This window comes from Carettochelys insculpta, chromosome 13 (assembly GCF_033958435.1).
Source record: "Carettochelys insculpta isolate YL-2023 chromosome 13, ASM3395843v1, whole genome shotgun sequence".
Classification (NCBI taxonomy): domain Eukaryota; kingdom Metazoa; phylum Chordata; order Testudines; family Carettochelyidae; genus Carettochelys; species Carettochelys insculpta.
The window spans coordinates 21,758,182-21,776,877 of record NC_134149.1 but is presented as its reverse complement, the minus strand read 5'-3'; the positions used below and the strand labels follow the sequence as shown (position 1 = coordinate 21,776,877).

Genomic DNA, 18,696 nt, shown 5'->3' with positions numbered 1-18,696 from the left:
GGCTGATACAATAATAGGACAGAACTGTCAGCCAATTATTTCTAAACCTTCAGAATCGTTCTGAGACAGCTTAAATCTATTGTAGTTCTTCTCGTTTCTTTGTTGAGGGCAAAAAAAGAGCAGGTTTACCCTGAAATTTCCTTCTGTGTTCTTCTCCAGGGACTCTGAGTGCAGAGATGGAAATATAACCATGCTACAAACATCTGTGTCTCCCTGTGAAGTGCTCTTAAAATTGAAACGGGCAGACAGCAGTCAGCTCTCCTTTACCACTGTCACAACTCAAAGCTAAAGCAATTACTTTATGAAGGGAAAAGAGACTTTGTATATGTAACTTTCAGGGCAATGAACAGAACTTTTCCCTGGTTCATAGTGTTCAAATCCCCACAGTGTTAAACATCTGCACAAAATACAAAGAAGTGAATTGTGGTCTCTAGACCCTGTGATTGTATGTGCCATGGGAACACGACGCTATTCCAGGAGCTTTGTGTTATAAATTAACATCTGGCCAAATAAGCAGCACTGTCTCTGCAGTTTTGTTTTTCTAAAAACACGTGCATGGGGCCAGCTTCTGATTGCCGTCACCCTGGCGTAAATCCAGAGTAACTCCATTGATCCTGGCCCCAATGTGTTCTCGGTATTATTAAAGAGTCACAGCAACACCTGGAGAGACTCTGGGCAGACGTCTCTTATTGCTGCTTTTAAAGCGTGTCCCACCGATGCACACGCTCCACTGACAACACTATCGTCAGATTTTCAACAACACAACATCGTGTAAAAGCAAAGCTCCTGAATACGTCGCACAAATTGCTGACGGCGGTCAGCGTTCGCTTTCAGGGAAGCCCAGCCATACACACCTTCTTGTGGACAAGCAGGGAGCGGGGGGAGCACACGCCAACACAACATTCAGAGCTCTCTTAATCTGACCACTCATTGTCGTCCAGTTCAGAGTCATCGTCAGACTCACTGTACTCCACTGCAATCCTGCGGGACAGGATAGTGGCTACGTCATTGCCCACTGGCTCCTTCTTTGCCTCCTGCTCCCACTGTTCCTGGACCTTCCGGAGTTGAATTCCTGCAGTAGAGAAAATGGGAAATCTCCAAGATCAGCAAGTGCAACTTAAACCCACTGTCCACATGAGCCCATGTGATGGCTGCCATATTAGCCAACACAACAAAGCATGAATCAGGGACCTTCAGAAAGCATTGGCTGTGAGCGACAGCTTCCTGGCAGGTGCTGTACCTGATTCATATCATCTCTGGATCTGGCAGAGAGGAGGTCTGTAAAGCACCCACCAATCCAGCAATGGGCTACTCGCTCAGCCGCCGCCTGCCTCCCTCCCCACTGCTCACCCCAGCACTGCCAGCAGAAAATGGAGAAGGAAAAGGCATATTAGATCTCATTGTCTGTCATTATTTCCGTGTTGCCCAGGGCAAGCTTGATCCCTACTGGGCATTTGCTTCTGCTCTGCACAGTCTGCTTTTAAATACCCCAAATGATGGCGCTTCTACCATATACGCTGGGAAGCTGGGCTTCAGTGTATGCAACATAGTATCCCTGAAGGTCCTTTGGTCAGTTTCATCCCATCGCTCTTAATTCTACCGCCCCTCAATAATTCCCCTCTCTTTAGTGTTTACATGTAACACTTCCAGGTCTCCTGAGTGTGCTGAGCCTGATCTCAGTTCAGGGAAATCAGTGGGAGACTGTGCACTGACTTCAACGGGCTTTGGAGCAGGCCTCTAGCATGCATGGCCAGGTGGTTCTGCAGGAATATCCAGGATGTCCTTCTCTCCCCACTGCTGCTGAACCAGGCCCCCTCCCCCTTCCAGCTGTTCAGGGCCCATGTCCCAGGTGGTAGCTCACCCCTCCGAATTGCAGCAAGCAGGTCACTCCTGGCATCACTCATCGGCATCAGGGGGATCTGAGGTTTCCGAGGTTCAACCGCCACCGCAGGGGGTGACGCTGAGTGGGCTGGCGAGGCGGCCACTGTTGGAGGCCCGGGCGGAGGTGGGGGTGGTGCGACGGGGGGCCCGAGGGGGCCAGTCTGAGGTGGGGAAGTGGAATATGGGCAGGGTGGAGCTGGAGGTGGGGAAGGGGCATATGAGGAGTGAGCCCCGGCGGCTGCAGTGCTGGGCGCTACTGCAGGAGGTGCCGAGATGGGGCTGTCGAAGGCCGTCTGAGCAGAGGGTATCACAGGAGGCGGGGGCGGAGGAGCAGGAGGCACAAAGTATTCTGCCAAGGGTATCGGCTGGGGACTGCAACAGTGAAAGGACAGAAGGCAAATCAATGGCAATCACAGAAATGACAGCACACACGAACCGTAAATTCGGGCCCGTCACTCAAGGTCACCTAATGGCCACCAAAAAACCTCAGATAAACTCCAGCATTGGGAGGTGCACCTACTAAATTCCCCCTGCTGTGGACATGGCAGTTATATCCATGGCCTGTCCCACCCCACTTTGGCAACAAATCAGGCAGGGCTTTCTTTGCAAAGGGGTCACTTGAAAGCCACAAATGCAAAATCCCCTGGGGCATTCAGTCTATGAATGGATACACCAGACCAGCTCCAAGCCTGGTCCTAGCAGGTGTAATGGCCAAGGACTTCTCTGGGCCATGGAAGTTCATTGGACAATGTGCATTTGCTGTATCTTGGGCCAGTCTGTGTACAAACAAGCGAGATTTACATGCTGAGAGGCAGGGGCAGGACAGCAACTGAAGGAGGGGCTAAGGCAAAAATATTGTGATGAATAGGAAGAGGGGGAGAAGCTTGTAAATCTTGAGTGAGAGCTGAGATGCTGGTGAAAATGAGCTCACACAGCCTGGAAGTGCAACAAGGAGTCGTGTGGCACCTTAAGGACTAACAGATTTATTTGGGTATGAGCTTTCATGGGCAAAAACCCACTTTGTCAGAGGCAGAGTGGGGTTTTTGCCCAGAAAAGCTTTTGTCCACATAAGTCGGTTAGTCTTTAAGATGTCACAGGACTCCTCACTGTTCTCGGATACCCATGGCCTAGAAAGTTATATTCCCTCTGGTCAGGGGACCCCAGTGCTCCATATTTCACCTTGTTGAAGTCCTGTGGAGAGACCGATCAATTAAACATACAAAATGTAAGAGGAATACAGAGCTCTGGCTGAATCCCCATCCTTAGTCAGTACATTGTGTCTCTGCACGAAAGCCACTGTCACAGGGTCCACAGCCTCGGGCACCTCCATGCACCACCCAAAAGAAAACAATTGTCCAGTTATTGTTTGGGAGTTGCTTTTTTTCTAGTGCAACGTCAAAGGGGCAGGTAACAGAGCCACAGTGAGGCTCTTCAGGCAGCTGCATGCAGGTCAGTTGAGCCCTTGCCATGAATCTTTTATTGCAGTTCAGACATACCCAGGGAGAGAATTGAGTTTAGAAGCCAGACAGGCCCCCTTAAAGGACTATATCAAATGAACATGTTGAATTCTTTTTAGTCCTTTCTTTTGTGTGTGACTCTGGCATAAGATCTCCTGTAGGATTATGAGCTTGGTGTGCACTGCAAAAGAGAAAGAGTACTTGCAAAATACGGACGGTCTCTGCAAGCCCAGCACTCGCAGGAAGCTGTCCAAGGTCCTGAGGTGAAGATTTCCCCTCCTTGGACCCGCTTCTGATTGGCAGAAATCATCACCAGGGCTGTCCTTAGGCATGAGCTCCTGTGCTCGCTCATGTGCCTACGGTTGGCCCCGACCACTGACCCCTGATTTCTCTCTGGCCCAGCCCTCCCCTTGGCTGCTCTTTCAGTTACTGTTAGCAGAGCAGTCTGCTCCCTCCTCCCTGCCGCCCCAGGCCATGTTTTCCCACTGGCCAGCCAGCTGCTGAGCTGAGCTTTTCCTCCTTCCACGCTGGGGGTGAAGGGGGCCCTCCACGTCTGCAGCTCTGCACCAACCACAAGGAAGTCCTGAGCCCCAGCAGAAGCCAGGTGGGGAGGAGGGGCACAAGGGAAGCCCAGAGCCCTGTCATAAGCCAGGCAGGGTGATATCAGGCAACCTCCATAGGGGCCCATAAAATGCAGGGTCAGCCCTGACCATCGCCCTCAAACCTAACCGTGTACAGCTGGACAGGATTCTGTGGGCTGAGAGAGGGCAGAGCCTGAGCTTGCATCTGACTTCTGGTATCAGTTGATTCTTGGGTGACAATGAAGGCTAGTAGCAAGGTCAAGGCTGGAGGAGTCAGGGAGTTGGGGCTAGGACAGGGATGGATACATATCAAGGCTACTGGATTCACTTTGGGCCAATCTTGTATGAGGGAGTCGTCATCACTGGTGCTGTGGCATGAGGTGAAAAGAGACGGTGTTTTCTGAGGGCAGTTGCCGATAGCCAGGTGTTGCCCTTTCACAAAGCACCCTCAGAGTGAGCACCGACCGATGGCCTTGTTGGCAGGCAGATCACAGGACTGAAAGACTAAATGGGCCATGGAGACTGAACTACCCTCTCTCACCTCACAAATGATATGGCAATGGACAGAGGAACCACCCATGGGACAGCCACTGTCTGTCTCGTACTTGTTCTGAGGACAGAGGAACTGACTTCCATGGCTGTCAACAGCTGTTCTGAAGCACCAAACTCACTTTAAAGGGGAAAACAGGTTTCTGAATGAAGAACAGCAGGCTGAAATCCTTACCCGTACTCCTTAACTATCTGAGGTCTTGGCCCGTTCAATATCGCCTCTGGATGCTGTGGCACATGGGGCTGCTGGATGCGGTTGAGACTGTTCTGACGGCTTCCTGCTGCTGAGGGCCTGTAGACGTGTTCTTGGGCCTGATTAGCGACCAGGATGATCTCTTTGTTGTCTGTTGCGAGGTGTGAGGCTGGAGCCAATATCTGCTGTGCAGGGTGGTTAGGACTGGCTGGGTATGAGTGATCCGCTACATCTGATGCATAAGATCTATTGCACACAAAAATACGAAAGGTTGTATTCATGTATGGGGGGCATGGAGGGCAGGAGAAGTGAGGACAGGTCAGGGAGGAGAATGATGGCACCTATTGGCATTTGGGATCACGGCATCAACATGTGGAGACATGATGTGTAGCCACCAAGATACAAACATGCACAACAGTATTGGGATGGTGCAAGCAGAGGGTAAGGGGGAGGCTACAGCTCTGCATGCTAATGAACTCGCTTTTCGGCTCAGCTGGGTGGCAATCCTGGCTCAGGCCCCAAATGAAAATGTTCTGGTCTCACCTCAGCTCCACACGCTGACTGCAATTCCGGTGTGAGATCAGACGTAAGTTGGTAGGTGTGGGACCAAACCTAGCAGGGGTGTTGCACATAGGAACGCAGGTGTACGTGCTAAGCAGTAGGCTGGGGGCACAGTTTGCACAGTGCCCGCCCTCCCTGCACCTGCTTCCTCGCCAGCGCTAAGAGTCCTTCACTGCCACAAGGCACCAAGTCACCCAGAAAGTCAAAAAGAAAAGCGAAGAAAAGCAAAGAAAAACAATAAGCGTGTAATACAGAAAACCTGCCTATTGTCTGGGGACAGTGATCCTTCCGATGAGGCCATGTGATATGGGGATGGTGAGAACCTGTTATCGGGCCGGAATTCTTTATCATATGCCATCATGTTCCACTCCAGGCGCCGGTTGCGGGCTTTTCTCACTTTCTTCACCTCCCGGGTGGAATCTTCCACTAAGCGCTGCTCCTGGAAGTAGATAAGCACTGTCCTGTTAGCAAGACCGCAGGATGGCTGCCTGCTGGCTGTACACAGTACAATGTTTGTTTAAGCTGGACTTCAAGTAAGGGCTTTAGGGTCTGTGTATGGAGGTAACAGGGACATCGGACAATTCTGGAACATTTAGGATACATTCTTTGAGATCCACTAAGCTGCATTATTAGCACTGCCCCTTTCCCTCCTGCAATGATGAGTCCTGGTGCGCCACCACTGCCTGCTCTTCATTCAACTATGCGATAGGATTGTGCAGATCTAAACACCAATCACAATCCCAAGGCTGATTCCAGAGCAGCCTGGAGCATGTACATTGTAATCGAAGGTTGTGGGCATTGGCAGGGATAGCCAGTGTTTTCACCTTCTGAACTGGCTCAGTTAGCTGTGAAAGCTGGGATGGAATCATTGGCCTTGATATGTTCCAGAAATTTTCCATATGATTTCCATGTAGATTCAGAAACCTGAGCCAAGCCAGAGAAGAGTGAGGATGTTCGTAACTCAGACACAGGTTAGGAGTAGGTGAAGTTCTGTGGCCTGAAACATACAGCAGGTCACACTAGATAGTCATGATGGTCCCTTCTGACCTTAAAGTCCATGAGAACACGGACACTCAAGTCCACAGTCACACTTGCTAGAGACAATAGTATCAGGGTGACTCACAAGTTCATACTAATTAACCCTTTGTTGCACAGACCATGCGAGTCTTTGGATTCCACTGGGCCTTTCCTACACCCACTGCTTTGACACCTTCCAGTAAACACAGGGATTAACCAAACTGAATAGGACAATAAAGGGTCCAGCAGCATCCACTGTTACTCATGGGATATGCCTGTTTCTCTTCAACCTAGCCCTTAGATGTATTCTGTGAGCATGAGCAGGGGTTGTTTCTGTGTTAAGATCTGCTTTTCTTTCCCCAGGCCCATTAAAAACGAAGCACTGGGGGATCCTTTACCTATCACTGACACCCCAGATTTCCTTTATATTTCTGTTCTCAGGGCCAATGCCTTGAGTGCCTATAGCTAAGAGGCGTAAAGGCGACTTCAATCAAGGTAGCATAATGTCAAAAATATCTAAGAGGGGTTTGTTCTCCTAAAGCTTCAGTGTCATGAGACTTGGTAAACAAGGGTACAGTTGGAGTTGGTGCTTATGCAAGGAACTGCATATTATCTTCTGAAGAGCCTCTCGTGGCTCTCAAGTGACAGGGAGGCCATCCCTGCTATCACCAGACAGTGTCAGATTATCAAACTGAGTCCAGGCCAGCATCATTATAGGCCTGATTCAAAGCCTTCTCTAAAGCCTTTACCTTCTGCCTGCGTTTCTCCTTCCTCTTGTCTTCAGTTGCCTGTAGCATCTTCTCCTTCCACAAGTTGAAGAAATATGAAGGGTCAGTGTAGAATTTGAGTCCATCTTTCTTGTCATCTCTGGATTATCACAGCAGGGTCAGGGAGGGGTAGAGGAAATTCTCAATTACAGGATGAAATATTATCAGCAATATAATGGGTTAAAACAAAGGCATGCTAATGAGCTCAGCACTTGGGAAATGAACCCCCAGGAGCTATGCTGGCTGGTGGCAAGGCACCTCTTTGCTTTACCCTACAGTTGCCTATTTTCTTCTTTCTAGCTGCCTCCCTCCATCCTTCTATTTTATCCCCATCTCTTAGCCTGTTCGCCTCCCATTCTCCTCTCACCACAACAGAAATGGTGAGGGATTTAGCACAGAGGACACCCAGAAATAATTGCTAAAAAATGGAAAATATTATTGCCTCAAAGTCAGTGGTTTATTAGGGCCTGTTCAACATGCAGGCTAATGCAGAATTCCAAGAGAGCATCTATTTTTCCAAACAAGCCACCAAATATTATGATGCCCTTCCACCCCACAGGGATGCATCGGGGCACAGGTAGCCTTTTTGGACGATCCAGGCCAAATTTAGCTTCAGCCTGTTAGTGATCAGTGATCCTTTTGCACATTGATCATTGGACACTCTGTGCTGAGTATTATTGTCTGTATTAAATAAACCCTGACTGGCTTCGGTTGCCACGGAGAGACCCGCTCAGCCTAGTGGCAATGCTGTGACAGCTGAACATCCAAGAAAAGAGCACTGAACTATCACCAAGCACTGGACTGAGCGTCTCCTGTAGCCTCCCAGTAACACCATTTGAAACAAATGTGACCTCAGGTTGACTCCATCACAGCCCTTGGAGACAAGCTAACCAATGGATTTCCAGAGGAAGCCCCTTCCAGCCACCTGAACGGAGCGTACAGGTTCAATGGTAAGGGCCAGATTCCAATCTAGCTAACACTAGAGCAAATCAGAAGTAACACAGTGAAGGCGATGGAGTGACATCCGAGTAAAACTGGCGTAAGGCTGAGCAGAAGCGTTTCCTTCCGATTTGCTAGGAAACAACCTCTTCCAGAACCGGCCTGGCTCAGCTAGGGGTTGTTAGGACTATGTCATATACAGTCATTTAACAGCACGCACGTGGCACCTTGCTCAGACCCAGCCCCCACGCGCCCTACCTGTACGCCGTCAGGATGTTGAGCGGTGGCGGCTTGTCACAGCGTTGGTACATCTCCATCACGGGGTTAGGGATTGAGTTCCGAGACACCACCTGCTGGTTCTGCACAGTTGAGCTCTTGAATGCTTTCCTCATGTTGATGTCTTGCAGCGAAACTGTAAGCACACCAGCAAGAAAGCTTCACATGCCAGGGAAAGGCTGAGGGCCTGCTATTTGGATTCACGGCACGATCCTGTCTCTTTCACCCAGCACTGAACCATGCCCCTGATCTTTGCTCCCTGCACTTGTCGTTAATGGCGCACATTAGCCATTCGCGTCGTGTCCTCGCATCTGAGCGCGCTAACCCTGACACTCACGTTGTCTGTTTGCCACTCCCACTTGTGCCCAGCCGGCAGGCTGCATCCAGCATTCGCACTGCACGCCTGCTGGTCTCCCTGGTGCCCAACACGCATGCGACTTGCCGGCCAGCCTCAACTGAGACCCAGCAGGTCAATTCACAGCTATTCAAAGCACGAACCAGACTTTGGTATTCTAGATTGAAAAGTAGACTCATGTTCAATTTGTGCGGGCCAGAGTCTCACCTCAGGTCACTTTCGCTGCCAGTGGCACCTAGGGATTAATATCTCTGGTTCTGTGTTATTTCACTATTAAATTCAAGGCCTCTCTGAAGGCATTTCCACCCAGTTGATGACAATCCAGCCAGCCCTTTAGATCAGTGAACATTTGCTATGGAATCTCCTGCAAGTGGGCACATGAAGCTGAGCTGTGCATGGGAAGAGTGGGCGGCAGCAATCCAACCTCTGTCACAGCCACTTGAGCCATTCACAGCTTTTCTGTTGCCAGCCTGAGATGCCAGTTCTCTGAGAGTCGTGCTGCATGAGCTCCCACAGATGGAAAGACAGCAATTTGCCACAAAAGGAACCACTCTACACGCACATAGTCATATGCCATGACAGCCCTGCTGTCAGGCTTCCCTCCTTTGATGAGAAGGGGGCATGTTTTCATCACTGAATTGAAAGAGACCTACACTGAGTGAAGATTTACTCCTGGCAGGATCTGTGTCAGGCAAACACAAGCAGAAGTTCCCCACGCCGGTGTAAGCTGCATGAGTGCACTGGATGTCACAGAGGGTAACTCCTCAAGGAAAGGCAAATTGTTTCCAATGGAGGGAGCGGGACAGATTCTGTCAGATACGTGTGCAAATGTATTGGGGCAGATTCTCGGCTCTGGTTAAGTCTCTTTTGTGCAGAACAGTGATATTTGGAAAATCTACCTTGTGATTGGTGTAAAATGGAGCCGTTTTGCTTGGAAAGGCACAAAAATGAAGGAACATGGAAGAGTGCAATGCGATTCTGTGCCGAGGAATTCTTCCAAACTTAGTCCAATGCCAAGTCTTATTTTAATTTTCTAACATCCTTTGCAGCCAGATGCAGTTTGACACTTTAACAGACTCTGGTACCGCCTACTCTGCACTATATACAACCAGGCTGTCTTGAGTTCTTAGCTAATTCTAATTACAGACAGGTTTAAACCAACTCCCCAAATCTGAACACCCTGAAACTTCATGGATGTTCTGATCCAGGCTAATCTGTTAGTTCCTCTCTAACTCCCATTGCCACATCAGAAAGATGGCCCTGGCCCTGGCCCTGCTGTGATATTTGCAAGGATTCTGGCCCTGCGGACCTGCTAGCATTTGCCACACACCTACTTCTCCCCAGCACTTACAAAGAAACCCAAGTTGCCACACCTTAAACAGCCCAGCATAGTTATGGCTGTCTCCTAGCCTGCTCAGTGGGCAGCAATTTATATCCACTGAATCCGCTCTCTAGCCAAGGTGCGCGTCTCTGAGTTGGTCAGGAATTTTTCAAATACACATTTTAACATCAGAAAATGCTGATTCAACTAATGCAAACTTTTTGCAGGAGAGAGCTGTTTTCCACACTGTTTTTGAATAAAAAGAATGCTTGCAAAAAAGTTTTAAAGGTGTGAAAATAGAACATTTTGATTAACCAGAGTCAAAAGTTGTCTTTGGCTTTTCAGTCTGTAAAAAAGAATTGAAAATGAGTTCTCACCTTGATTTGGGGCAGGACATATTTTCAATATCTCATAAATTTTCCTGGGACGGGAAAACCATTTCTGTCCCAGCTCTCCTTGACTGACACATTAAGCATTTCTTTGGCTGGAGAAAGGCTTTGTATAAATGTTATGTCTCCCACACATGTACCTATGTGTGGAGGACATGTGCCTTGGGGTATAGATCCCCGTGTCACTCCATTGGGAAGTCTGTAGTGCTTTTTCATATGTCTGGCTGTCCATCATTCATATTTATTTATTAGGCAGGTTTCCTGCTGCACAGCAGTCTCTGCTCCTCTCTCAGGCTACTCTCGTGCCAGTGTTCTCTCTGTTCCCAAACCAGGTTCATATGTTTGCCTGAAGTATTTTCCGTTAACACAGTTTGCATGGAGGGCTGCCAAGGCAGCAGCTACACCACAGAAGTGTCAGTTGTGACCTGGAAGGGAGGAACTGATGCCTTCTGTCTGCAGGAGTGAGGGAGTGGCAGTGACAGACTGTCCAATTCTCCTTGTATAGTTGGGTAGCTGCTGTGATGCTGGTAATAGGTGGACCACGGCCACATCAGCAGATCTCTAAAGGTGCCCATGAGGAGATGAGACGTGACTGACAAGTTATCTGCCTTTCAGGGATTCAATGAGCAAATGACCCTAGCAACCATTACACAGGGCTACTTTAGCCACAGCACAGGGAAGACTTTCAAGAAACACACAGCCACATTGGTAAGGACGGACATGCATTCCAATGACTTCCAGCCAGTCGGAGTCAGCATTCAACGCCAGAGGCCAGATCCTGTTATCATTTACGTTCCGGCAACTTGAATGTGCCAGAGAACACACCATGGTCCTGATCACATTGGTAATCGTTCCTTACCCCTCAGGGCTGTTCTCACATACTCTCAGCTGCTTTAGGCCCATGTGGCTGCTCCAGCAGCTGAGAATGGCTAAAGTGCTGTGGGTTATGCTAGCCTGGGTTACAAGAACAAGGGCTTAAAAGAGAGGAGTTTCAGAAAGAGTACTCATCCTCCTGCCTTAAGGCATTTGCTGGCCTCCGGTGAAGGGGGGCTAGGAAGATACGTCCCCAGGGAGCACTTTAGGGTTTAACTAACTTCTGTCGGGTTCCTTGCACCTTCCTCTGAAGACTCTGAGATTGGTTGGTGACAGGATGCTGGCTTAGATGGCACCCTGGCATGGTATGGCAACGGCTGCGCACCTCCAAGCTGGGGTGGCACAGAGCCATTTCCATGGCTCTAAACCTCCCAGGGGCCTATGAGAACTTTCTCACTCAAACACCTCTCCATTTGGCTGTGGCATTCACTGTCACAGCAGAAATAAGAGTTGCGGGGGTTAGGTTGGATATGAGGATGGGAATGGGTTACCTAGAGAGGGGGTGGAATCTCCATCCCTAGAGGTTTTGATGTCCTGGCTTGACTAAGTTCTGTCTGGGATGGTTTAGTTGGGGAAGATCCTGCTTTGGGCAGGGGGCTGGACTCGATGACCTCTTGAGGTCTCTTCCATCCCTAGGATTCTATGATTCTATGAAATGGTTCGCACACTAGCCATCTGCGGCTGCCCTCAGACCCTCTGGAATGACTCTCCACGAAAGAGGGAGAGGAAGGAGTGGGCCAAATTTTAGTACAATCTGAGTCAAGCAAAGTTACAACTGCAATTCCTTCCAACTACAACCCCCATACTCTCCAGCCAACACAAAATAGGTGAAGAAAGACAGTGCCCGTTGGCCAGTCCCATCTTACCTTCCTCCACAGTTGAGTCCAACTGAGTGACCTTGATCACCAAAAGATCCACCCTCTCCTGCAAGGAGTTCATCCGCATATAGAAACTATTGGCTTCATTGAACAGCTCTCCAAATATGTCTTCAGCATGTCTGCCTTAAAGAGCAAAAGGCAAAGGGGATGTGCATGGCAGGTCAATAGAGAGATGGATAATTTAGTTATAGAGAGGCAGAGATAAAGGTAAGGGCTTTCCCATAGGGACTGTGCTACAAAAGACAAGCAAAGCTAATGCACATCTGGCCTTCCCATTTATTTTCTGTGACATTACTCTGTATTCCCAGCCACTCTTTCCCCAAATCTGCTGAGCCTTCAGTTTGCACAAACCAGCCCCCCAGTATGTGCAGCACATTCTACCTGGAGGGGTCTGGCAGACGTCTGAAAGACAGGAACAAAAGACTCCTGCCCTCACTCCTTGTTTGCAAGAATCTTTCCTCCTTTGTGTGCCCAGTCCCGGGTTCCCTTCTGGAGGCTCGAGCAAATGATAATGAAAAACAGAAATAGGCCCAAGGGAGCTGGTTTCTTTTTAACTGATCAGCCGGTCATTTTCACATCTAAATTGTACAACCAGCTAAGTGCACTAAGTGTGCATGTTGCGCTGAGCTGAGGGGTTCCCGTCTGCCTTCTGCTGCACCGAATCCGAAATGCCCTGCGCTTTGCCACGTGCTGCACACTGCTGTCAGTTACGGAGATGTCCTCCTCGGGCTCAAAGGAGAATTCTGCTTTCAAACCGGCAGGAGCTAGTTTCCATCCCCTGCTACGTATTGCCATGAAGGTCTCAGTGGCCATGATGAGCACCACAGAGAGAACTGTGACATGCTAGGTGGCCATGGATATGTGACTGACACCGAGTGGTTGACTCCTTTAAATGAAGCAGGCGTGGCGCCCCTCCTGCAGAAAAGGTGTGCCCAGTTTTACTATTTCAGAGGACGAGGCATCAACAGCGGCTGTAAAGACCCAGGCTGTCAGGAAGGAATGGGAGGCATCTATGACTGCCAAAGACCATTGGAAGGAGAGGCATTGGGAATTTGTTGGGGGAAAAAGGTCCCGTGGGAGAGAGCCCTGGGAGGTGATGCTCTGTGAAAAAGGTTGGGAAGAATCCTGCAGAAGGCACTGAGGTAAAAGGGGAAAATCTTCTTGGAGGTGCAGTCCCCAGTGGACTGAGAGACTGTGTGTGTGTTTTGACTGTGTTTAGAAAATAAAACAGCGCCTAGAAGGAGTGTCTAGGCCTGGGCACTCTTATTATGGAAAGAGACACAACACAATCAGGACATCTAGAGACCCTAAGCCTGAGTTCTGTTCCACCATCCACTGTACACCCCACCTCAATAGACAGCCGCTCCCCCAGAGAGCTTACAACCTATGGCTATGTCTACATTAGCCCCAAACTTCAAAATGGCCATGTAAATGGCCATTTTGAAGTTTACTAATGAAGCACTGAAATACATATTCAGCACCTCATTAGCATGCGGGCAGCTGTGGCACTTCGAAATTGACGTGGCTCACCGCCGCGCTGCTCGTCGCTGTGCGGCTCGTCCGACAGGGCTCCTTTTCGAAAGGACCCCGCCTATTTCGAAGTCCCCTTATTCCCATCTGCTCATAGGAATAAGGGGACTTTGAAGTAGGTGGGGTCCTTTTGAAAAGGAGCCCCGTCTGGATGAGCCGTGCGGCGGCGAGCCACGTCAATTTCGAAGTGCCGCGGCCGCCCGCATGCTAATGAGGCGCTGAATATGTATTTCAGCGCTTCATTAGTAAACTTCGATATGGCCATTTCGAAGGTTGGGGCTAGTGTAGACATGGCCTATAAGACACAACAAAAGTGGGAGAGGGGACACTGGAACAAGAAGCTGCTTGACCAGGGTGACAAAGCAGGTCAGTGAGAGGGTTATGAATAAAACCTAGGCCTCCTCAGTCCCCATCCAGTGTTCTATCCATTGGATCAGGCTGCTTGCTTCCTATTAGAGAGAATACAGGCTGGGTTGGTATAGCCAAACCCAAATGTTAACATGTGTGTATATTATAACTGCCTTATTAGCGATCTCTAGGTCTGCCAAGGTCAGTATGGTTCCCAGTTATTGTTCCCAGTCCATGTGAAGTTTAATAACATGCATCCAAATTAAATGGCCCTGAAAGAATTCAGTCTTTACATGAGCAAAAACTATGCTAAGGATGAATCAGCTGCTTAGAAAAAAAATCCACTATTCTTTTTGATGCAGCTGAAAGACTGTGAATTAAGGCTGCTTATTTTATTCCACAGTTCATCACATTTCTATGTTAGTCTTTTAATGTGGGAAAGGTCTAAATATCACAACATTTATCAAAACATGACTGACACCTGCAGGTGAGAATCACATTAACTCAACCCTGGTGCACTTGACTTAACTGGATCTTTCTCTCATCTTTTGAGAAATAATATAGTTTTAAATGTGTTGCCTTTAGGATGACAGTTCTGAACTTATTTTATTTCTCCCCGCCTCCCACCCCATTACATCTAACAAGAGATTCCCACAGATTCAGGAGGAAGGTGTTTTTCATGCAAATGGACACACTTCGCTAACAGGAAACTCTGTGTTTGATAGCTTGCCTCCAGATTGCAAAGCAACTCAGCCACTCGTGGTTTATTTCCATTCTCTGTGATGAGCAAACCATTGGGACTGTCCTATGTCGGTGGGTGGGTTGGTTTGTACCATGCTGGTTGAAGCTTGGAGAACGACGTAGATGCTTTGTTGGCCATGTCTGTTTGTTGACAGCAGCTGCACTGCACAGATCTCCAATAAAACACTGTAGCAAAAAGACGCTGTATATAACCATAAAAAGCATCATGCCGGCTTCTGACGGGGATGAGGCGCTAGGGCTGTAAAGACCTAGGCTGTCAGTAAAGGATGGAAAGCAGCTGTGACTGCTAAAGACTACTGGGAAGAGAGGCGGTGGGAACTTGCTTGTGGCCCACTATTATCTACTGTTGTGCCCTAAGAAGCTCAGAAAATGTGTGTGTTTTATTTAAAAGTTCATTTAATGTGGCTGAAAATGCCAGAGTGGCAGCATGGAGTGAGCAGGCCTCTGTCTACCCACTACATATGCAGAGGACAGGTAGCAGCAGGGCACGGTGTTCCACCCTCACCATTGCCCCAGAGGAAGTTCATCCGTAGGTAAATGGTAGGTTCATCCTCCACACCCGTCTGTCCTTAGCCTGCCCGTGAAACTCTCTGGGAAAGGTGCCTGGGGGACAGGGGAATGAGAGTCTTCTACAATCTGGATACATGTTATCAACTGCAAATATACCTCCAAACTAATTCAGAAGAGGTTAGTGATTAGCCATTAACAGCTAAAGTACAAAGCTGGGACAAATTCAACTTCTGAAAGTGGAGGTAAAAGAGCCTGTAATTCCCTTTCCAATCTCCTTCAGTATCTGGTCCTTCTCAACATGCTCTACAAGAGGCAGCATGTTTTAGTGTTTAGGTCCCTGGATTTTAAATCAAGAAACCTACAGTCTATCTGCAGCTCTGCTACCGATCCACTGTATGATCCTGGGCAAGTCACTTAATCCTGGACAAGTCAGTTTATATAGATATAGATAGATATAGATATATTGATATTGATATTGATATGTCAAACATAGGAGGGGTTTGTCTCTCCCCTCATATGCTTCAGCTGTCTTGTCTGTTTATAATGTGAGCCCCGTGGGGGACAGACTCTCTCTGATTGCAGGTTTGTACAATGCCCAGTTCGATGCAGCTCTGGTCTTACTTGGGAATTCCAGGCTAGGTCTACACTTGGCCCCAACTTCGAAGGGGACACGGTAATCAGGGTGACGGGAGATGACTAATGAAGTGCTGCAGTGAATATGCAGCACTTCATTAGGCTAATTCTCCTCCATGGCAACTTCGAAGTGTCGCACTTCGAAGTGCCGGGATGCGTGTAGCCGTGGGCACGTTGACATGCCCGTACTGCTTCCAAGTGCCTTTACTCTACAAAATTTTGAGAACTAGCCTAATGAAGTGATGCATATTCACCCAAGCACTTCATCAGTAACCTCTCATCACTCTGATTACCAGGCCCCCTTTGAAGCTGGGGGCAAGTGTAGACAAGCCCCTAGGGACTATTAACAATAATACATGTTCGAAATGCAATCACACAGTGAAAAAAAGGCTTTTCATGAGTAACAATGCAGATTACTCACTCGCATTTACTTCTACCACAAAAGATATAGTTAATGCTTCAGTCTTGTTTCAAGTATTGTACAGACTTTGAACATAGTATAGACTCCACAGTTTACATTTCAATAATATTAAGGGTAGAAAGGGAAGGGGACAAAGATTGCAACACCTTCTCTGAATTAAAAAAAACAACTGAATAACATTTTGAGACAGGGATTCTAAAACCGAACGCAGTATTCAATGTGTGGGCACACCATGGATTTATATAGTGACATTCTGACATCTATTGTCATATTAGCTATCCCTTCCCTAACGGCTTCCAACATTGTCAGCTTTTTTGACTGCTGCTGCACATTGAGCAGATGTTTTCATGAGTCCGAGCTCTGCTTCTTGAGTGGTAAAAGCTAATTTAGAATCCGTCGTTTTGGAAAGCACAATTCCAAGTGTACTTACAATGTGCATTGCTTTGTGTTTACCAATGCTGAATTTCATCTGCCATTTTCTTGCCCAGCCACTCGGTTTTACGAGCTCCCTTTGTAACAGTTCGAGGCCAGCTTTGAACTTCATTACCTTGAGTAATTCTGTATCATTTGCAAACTTTGCCACCTTGCTGTCTACACCTTTTTCCAGATAATTTAGGAATATGTTAAAAAGCCCTGGTTGCAGTCCTTTTGCGATTTTTCTCCTCCCTCTCCTGTGGCTTCTCACAACCTGCTTAGACTGCAGATCCACCTGAGCCGCTCTTTATTAGCCCTTTACCAATCTCCCTTTATTATTACAGGTTTTCTGTTTTTGCACCTTCTCTAATCTCACTGAGCATTTCACATTCCCAGTCCTGGAGCCAGTTCACACCAGCTGAAGTTCCGACACGTAAGTCCCAAAGTGGGGATTTGGCAGGTGATGAACAAACAGCCACTCTGCCTAAGAACCACAGAGAGGATTCATACTGGCCCTCCTGTTTTCAACTTACTGAGGCTACCCAGCTGCTTGATGATGGCAGCCAAGGTGCTGTTGGTTACACATTCCAGCTCGCTGGTCACCCCATCAGGAAGAGCGCCCCGGCACAGGTGACGAGGTTCGATGTTTCTCTTGACCAGCGGCATCTTCCTGGAAAAGTCTCACTGCTTACCCTGAGAGGAAGCAGAAAGGGAGAGAAAAATCAGTTTGTTCTGGAAATCTCGAGCCAAGCAGAGAGTTCTAGCAGCTGTCCCTTTCACAAGAGAAATACAGTCCTGCTCTTTACCCGCCTCCAGCAGAGTTCTCAAAATAGGTCTCTGCCATTTGGCTGCTTGAGAGGCAGTTTAGCCTGGCTAAGCTCTGCCATGCAGGGAGCCCTGCCTCCATCCTCCCTTAGATTTTTAATGCTCTCATTTTGCAGGCCATGGGATTCCAGGCAGCAGAGGTGTAAATAAAATGCATCTGGCAGGCAGCACGCTGCAGCTGTTTTGCTGAGCAGCTCCCCAGCAAGACAGTTTTTCATCTCAGGCAATGAAATGCGTGAGGAAAAGGCGCGTGCCCGAACACACAGCTCCCCACCCGCTGGCATCCCCACGCCTGTATGCACACAGAGGGAAGGGGTCCGTCTGGTGGCAGTCTACGTCTTGAAATGTGCTGTAAGGGAAACTGGCACTCATGAAAGGGGCCAGCTGGACAGTCTCAGAGGCTGCACATCTCTCTGCAAGGCTGAGTGCCGTGCAGACTGCAGTAGTGCCATCTATCCCCACACTGGCCTCAGAAGGAGCACTTCAAGCAGGAACTCCACAGGACGCCCAGGCCATTCAGCTCTCTCACTCTCTGGGGACGGCACTCACAAGGCTGCCAGGCAATGCCAGTCGTGCTGGAGGAGTCACCTGTCCTAAGAGCTAGATTGAGACGCCTCCCCCTCACTAATTCTTTTCACATAAGCCACCCACTGCCAAGGGCAATGATGTTCCATCTCTCACCTAACCTAAGCTGGATCCAGACCAGAGGCACAGCAATACAAAGCTTCACATCTTACTCCAGTCTCTTGAGCCACCCAGCCTTCTCCCCTCCACTCTTAAAAAAAACCCCAACCCGCCAAAACGGCCCGACTGAAACCTGCCACGGCATGTAATTCCATCATCCCCAACAGAGTGCAAAGCTCTCCAGGTGTAATTTTTAATTTGGGGACATGGTGACATACCAATGCAGGTCGTCCAAGTACCCGGGCGCCAGCCCTCCCCTGGCACGTCAAGCCTTCCAAGGCATTTGTGTGCATCAGTTATCCACAGTCATTCTGTGTGTTTCAAATCCAGAAGCTCCCACTTTGGCTCATCAAAACTGGGTTATTGTCCATCAGTTACAACAGCCCAGCTGCTTCGAATGAAAAGCAGCACATAAAGCCAGCTCCCGCTGGCTGCCAGTCCCGTGACAGCCCAGAGCAACGAGCATACTCTATTAACTGCTATCATCACATGCTGGCAGGCAAGCTGGGGACTGCAGAGGAACCAAGGGACG

The 18,696-nt window shown here is 48.7% G+C and overlaps 1 protein-coding gene across 1 annotated transcript in view; it reads right to left on the bottom strand.

The window, feature by feature from the left end:
- Positions 1-469: 469 nt before the first annotated feature.
- LOC142020193 (actin-binding protein WASF3-like) overlaps positions 470-18,696 on the bottom strand; it is a 44,704-nt gene continuing 26,477 nt past the window's right edge. The window contains exons 2-9 of the mRNA XM_075007859.1: positions 17,189-17,348; positions 12,026-12,160; positions 8,204-8,357; positions 6,989-7,106; positions 5,546-5,661; positions 4,644-4,907; positions 1,862-2,253; positions 470-1,072 (exon numbers count right to left, since the gene is read on the bottom strand). Of these exons, the coding sequence (XP_074863960.1) occupies positions 915-1,072; positions 1,862-2,253; positions 4,644-4,907; positions 5,546-5,661; positions 6,989-7,106; positions 8,204-8,357; positions 12,026-12,160; positions 17,189-17,321 (1,470 nt within the window). The 5' untranslated portion in view covers positions 17,322-17,348 and the 3' untranslated portion in view covers positions 470-914. The remainder of the gene's footprint in view (positions 1,073-1,861; positions 2,254-4,643; positions 4,908-5,545; positions 5,662-6,988; positions 7,107-8,203; positions 8,358-12,025; positions 12,161-17,188; positions 17,349-18,696) is intronic.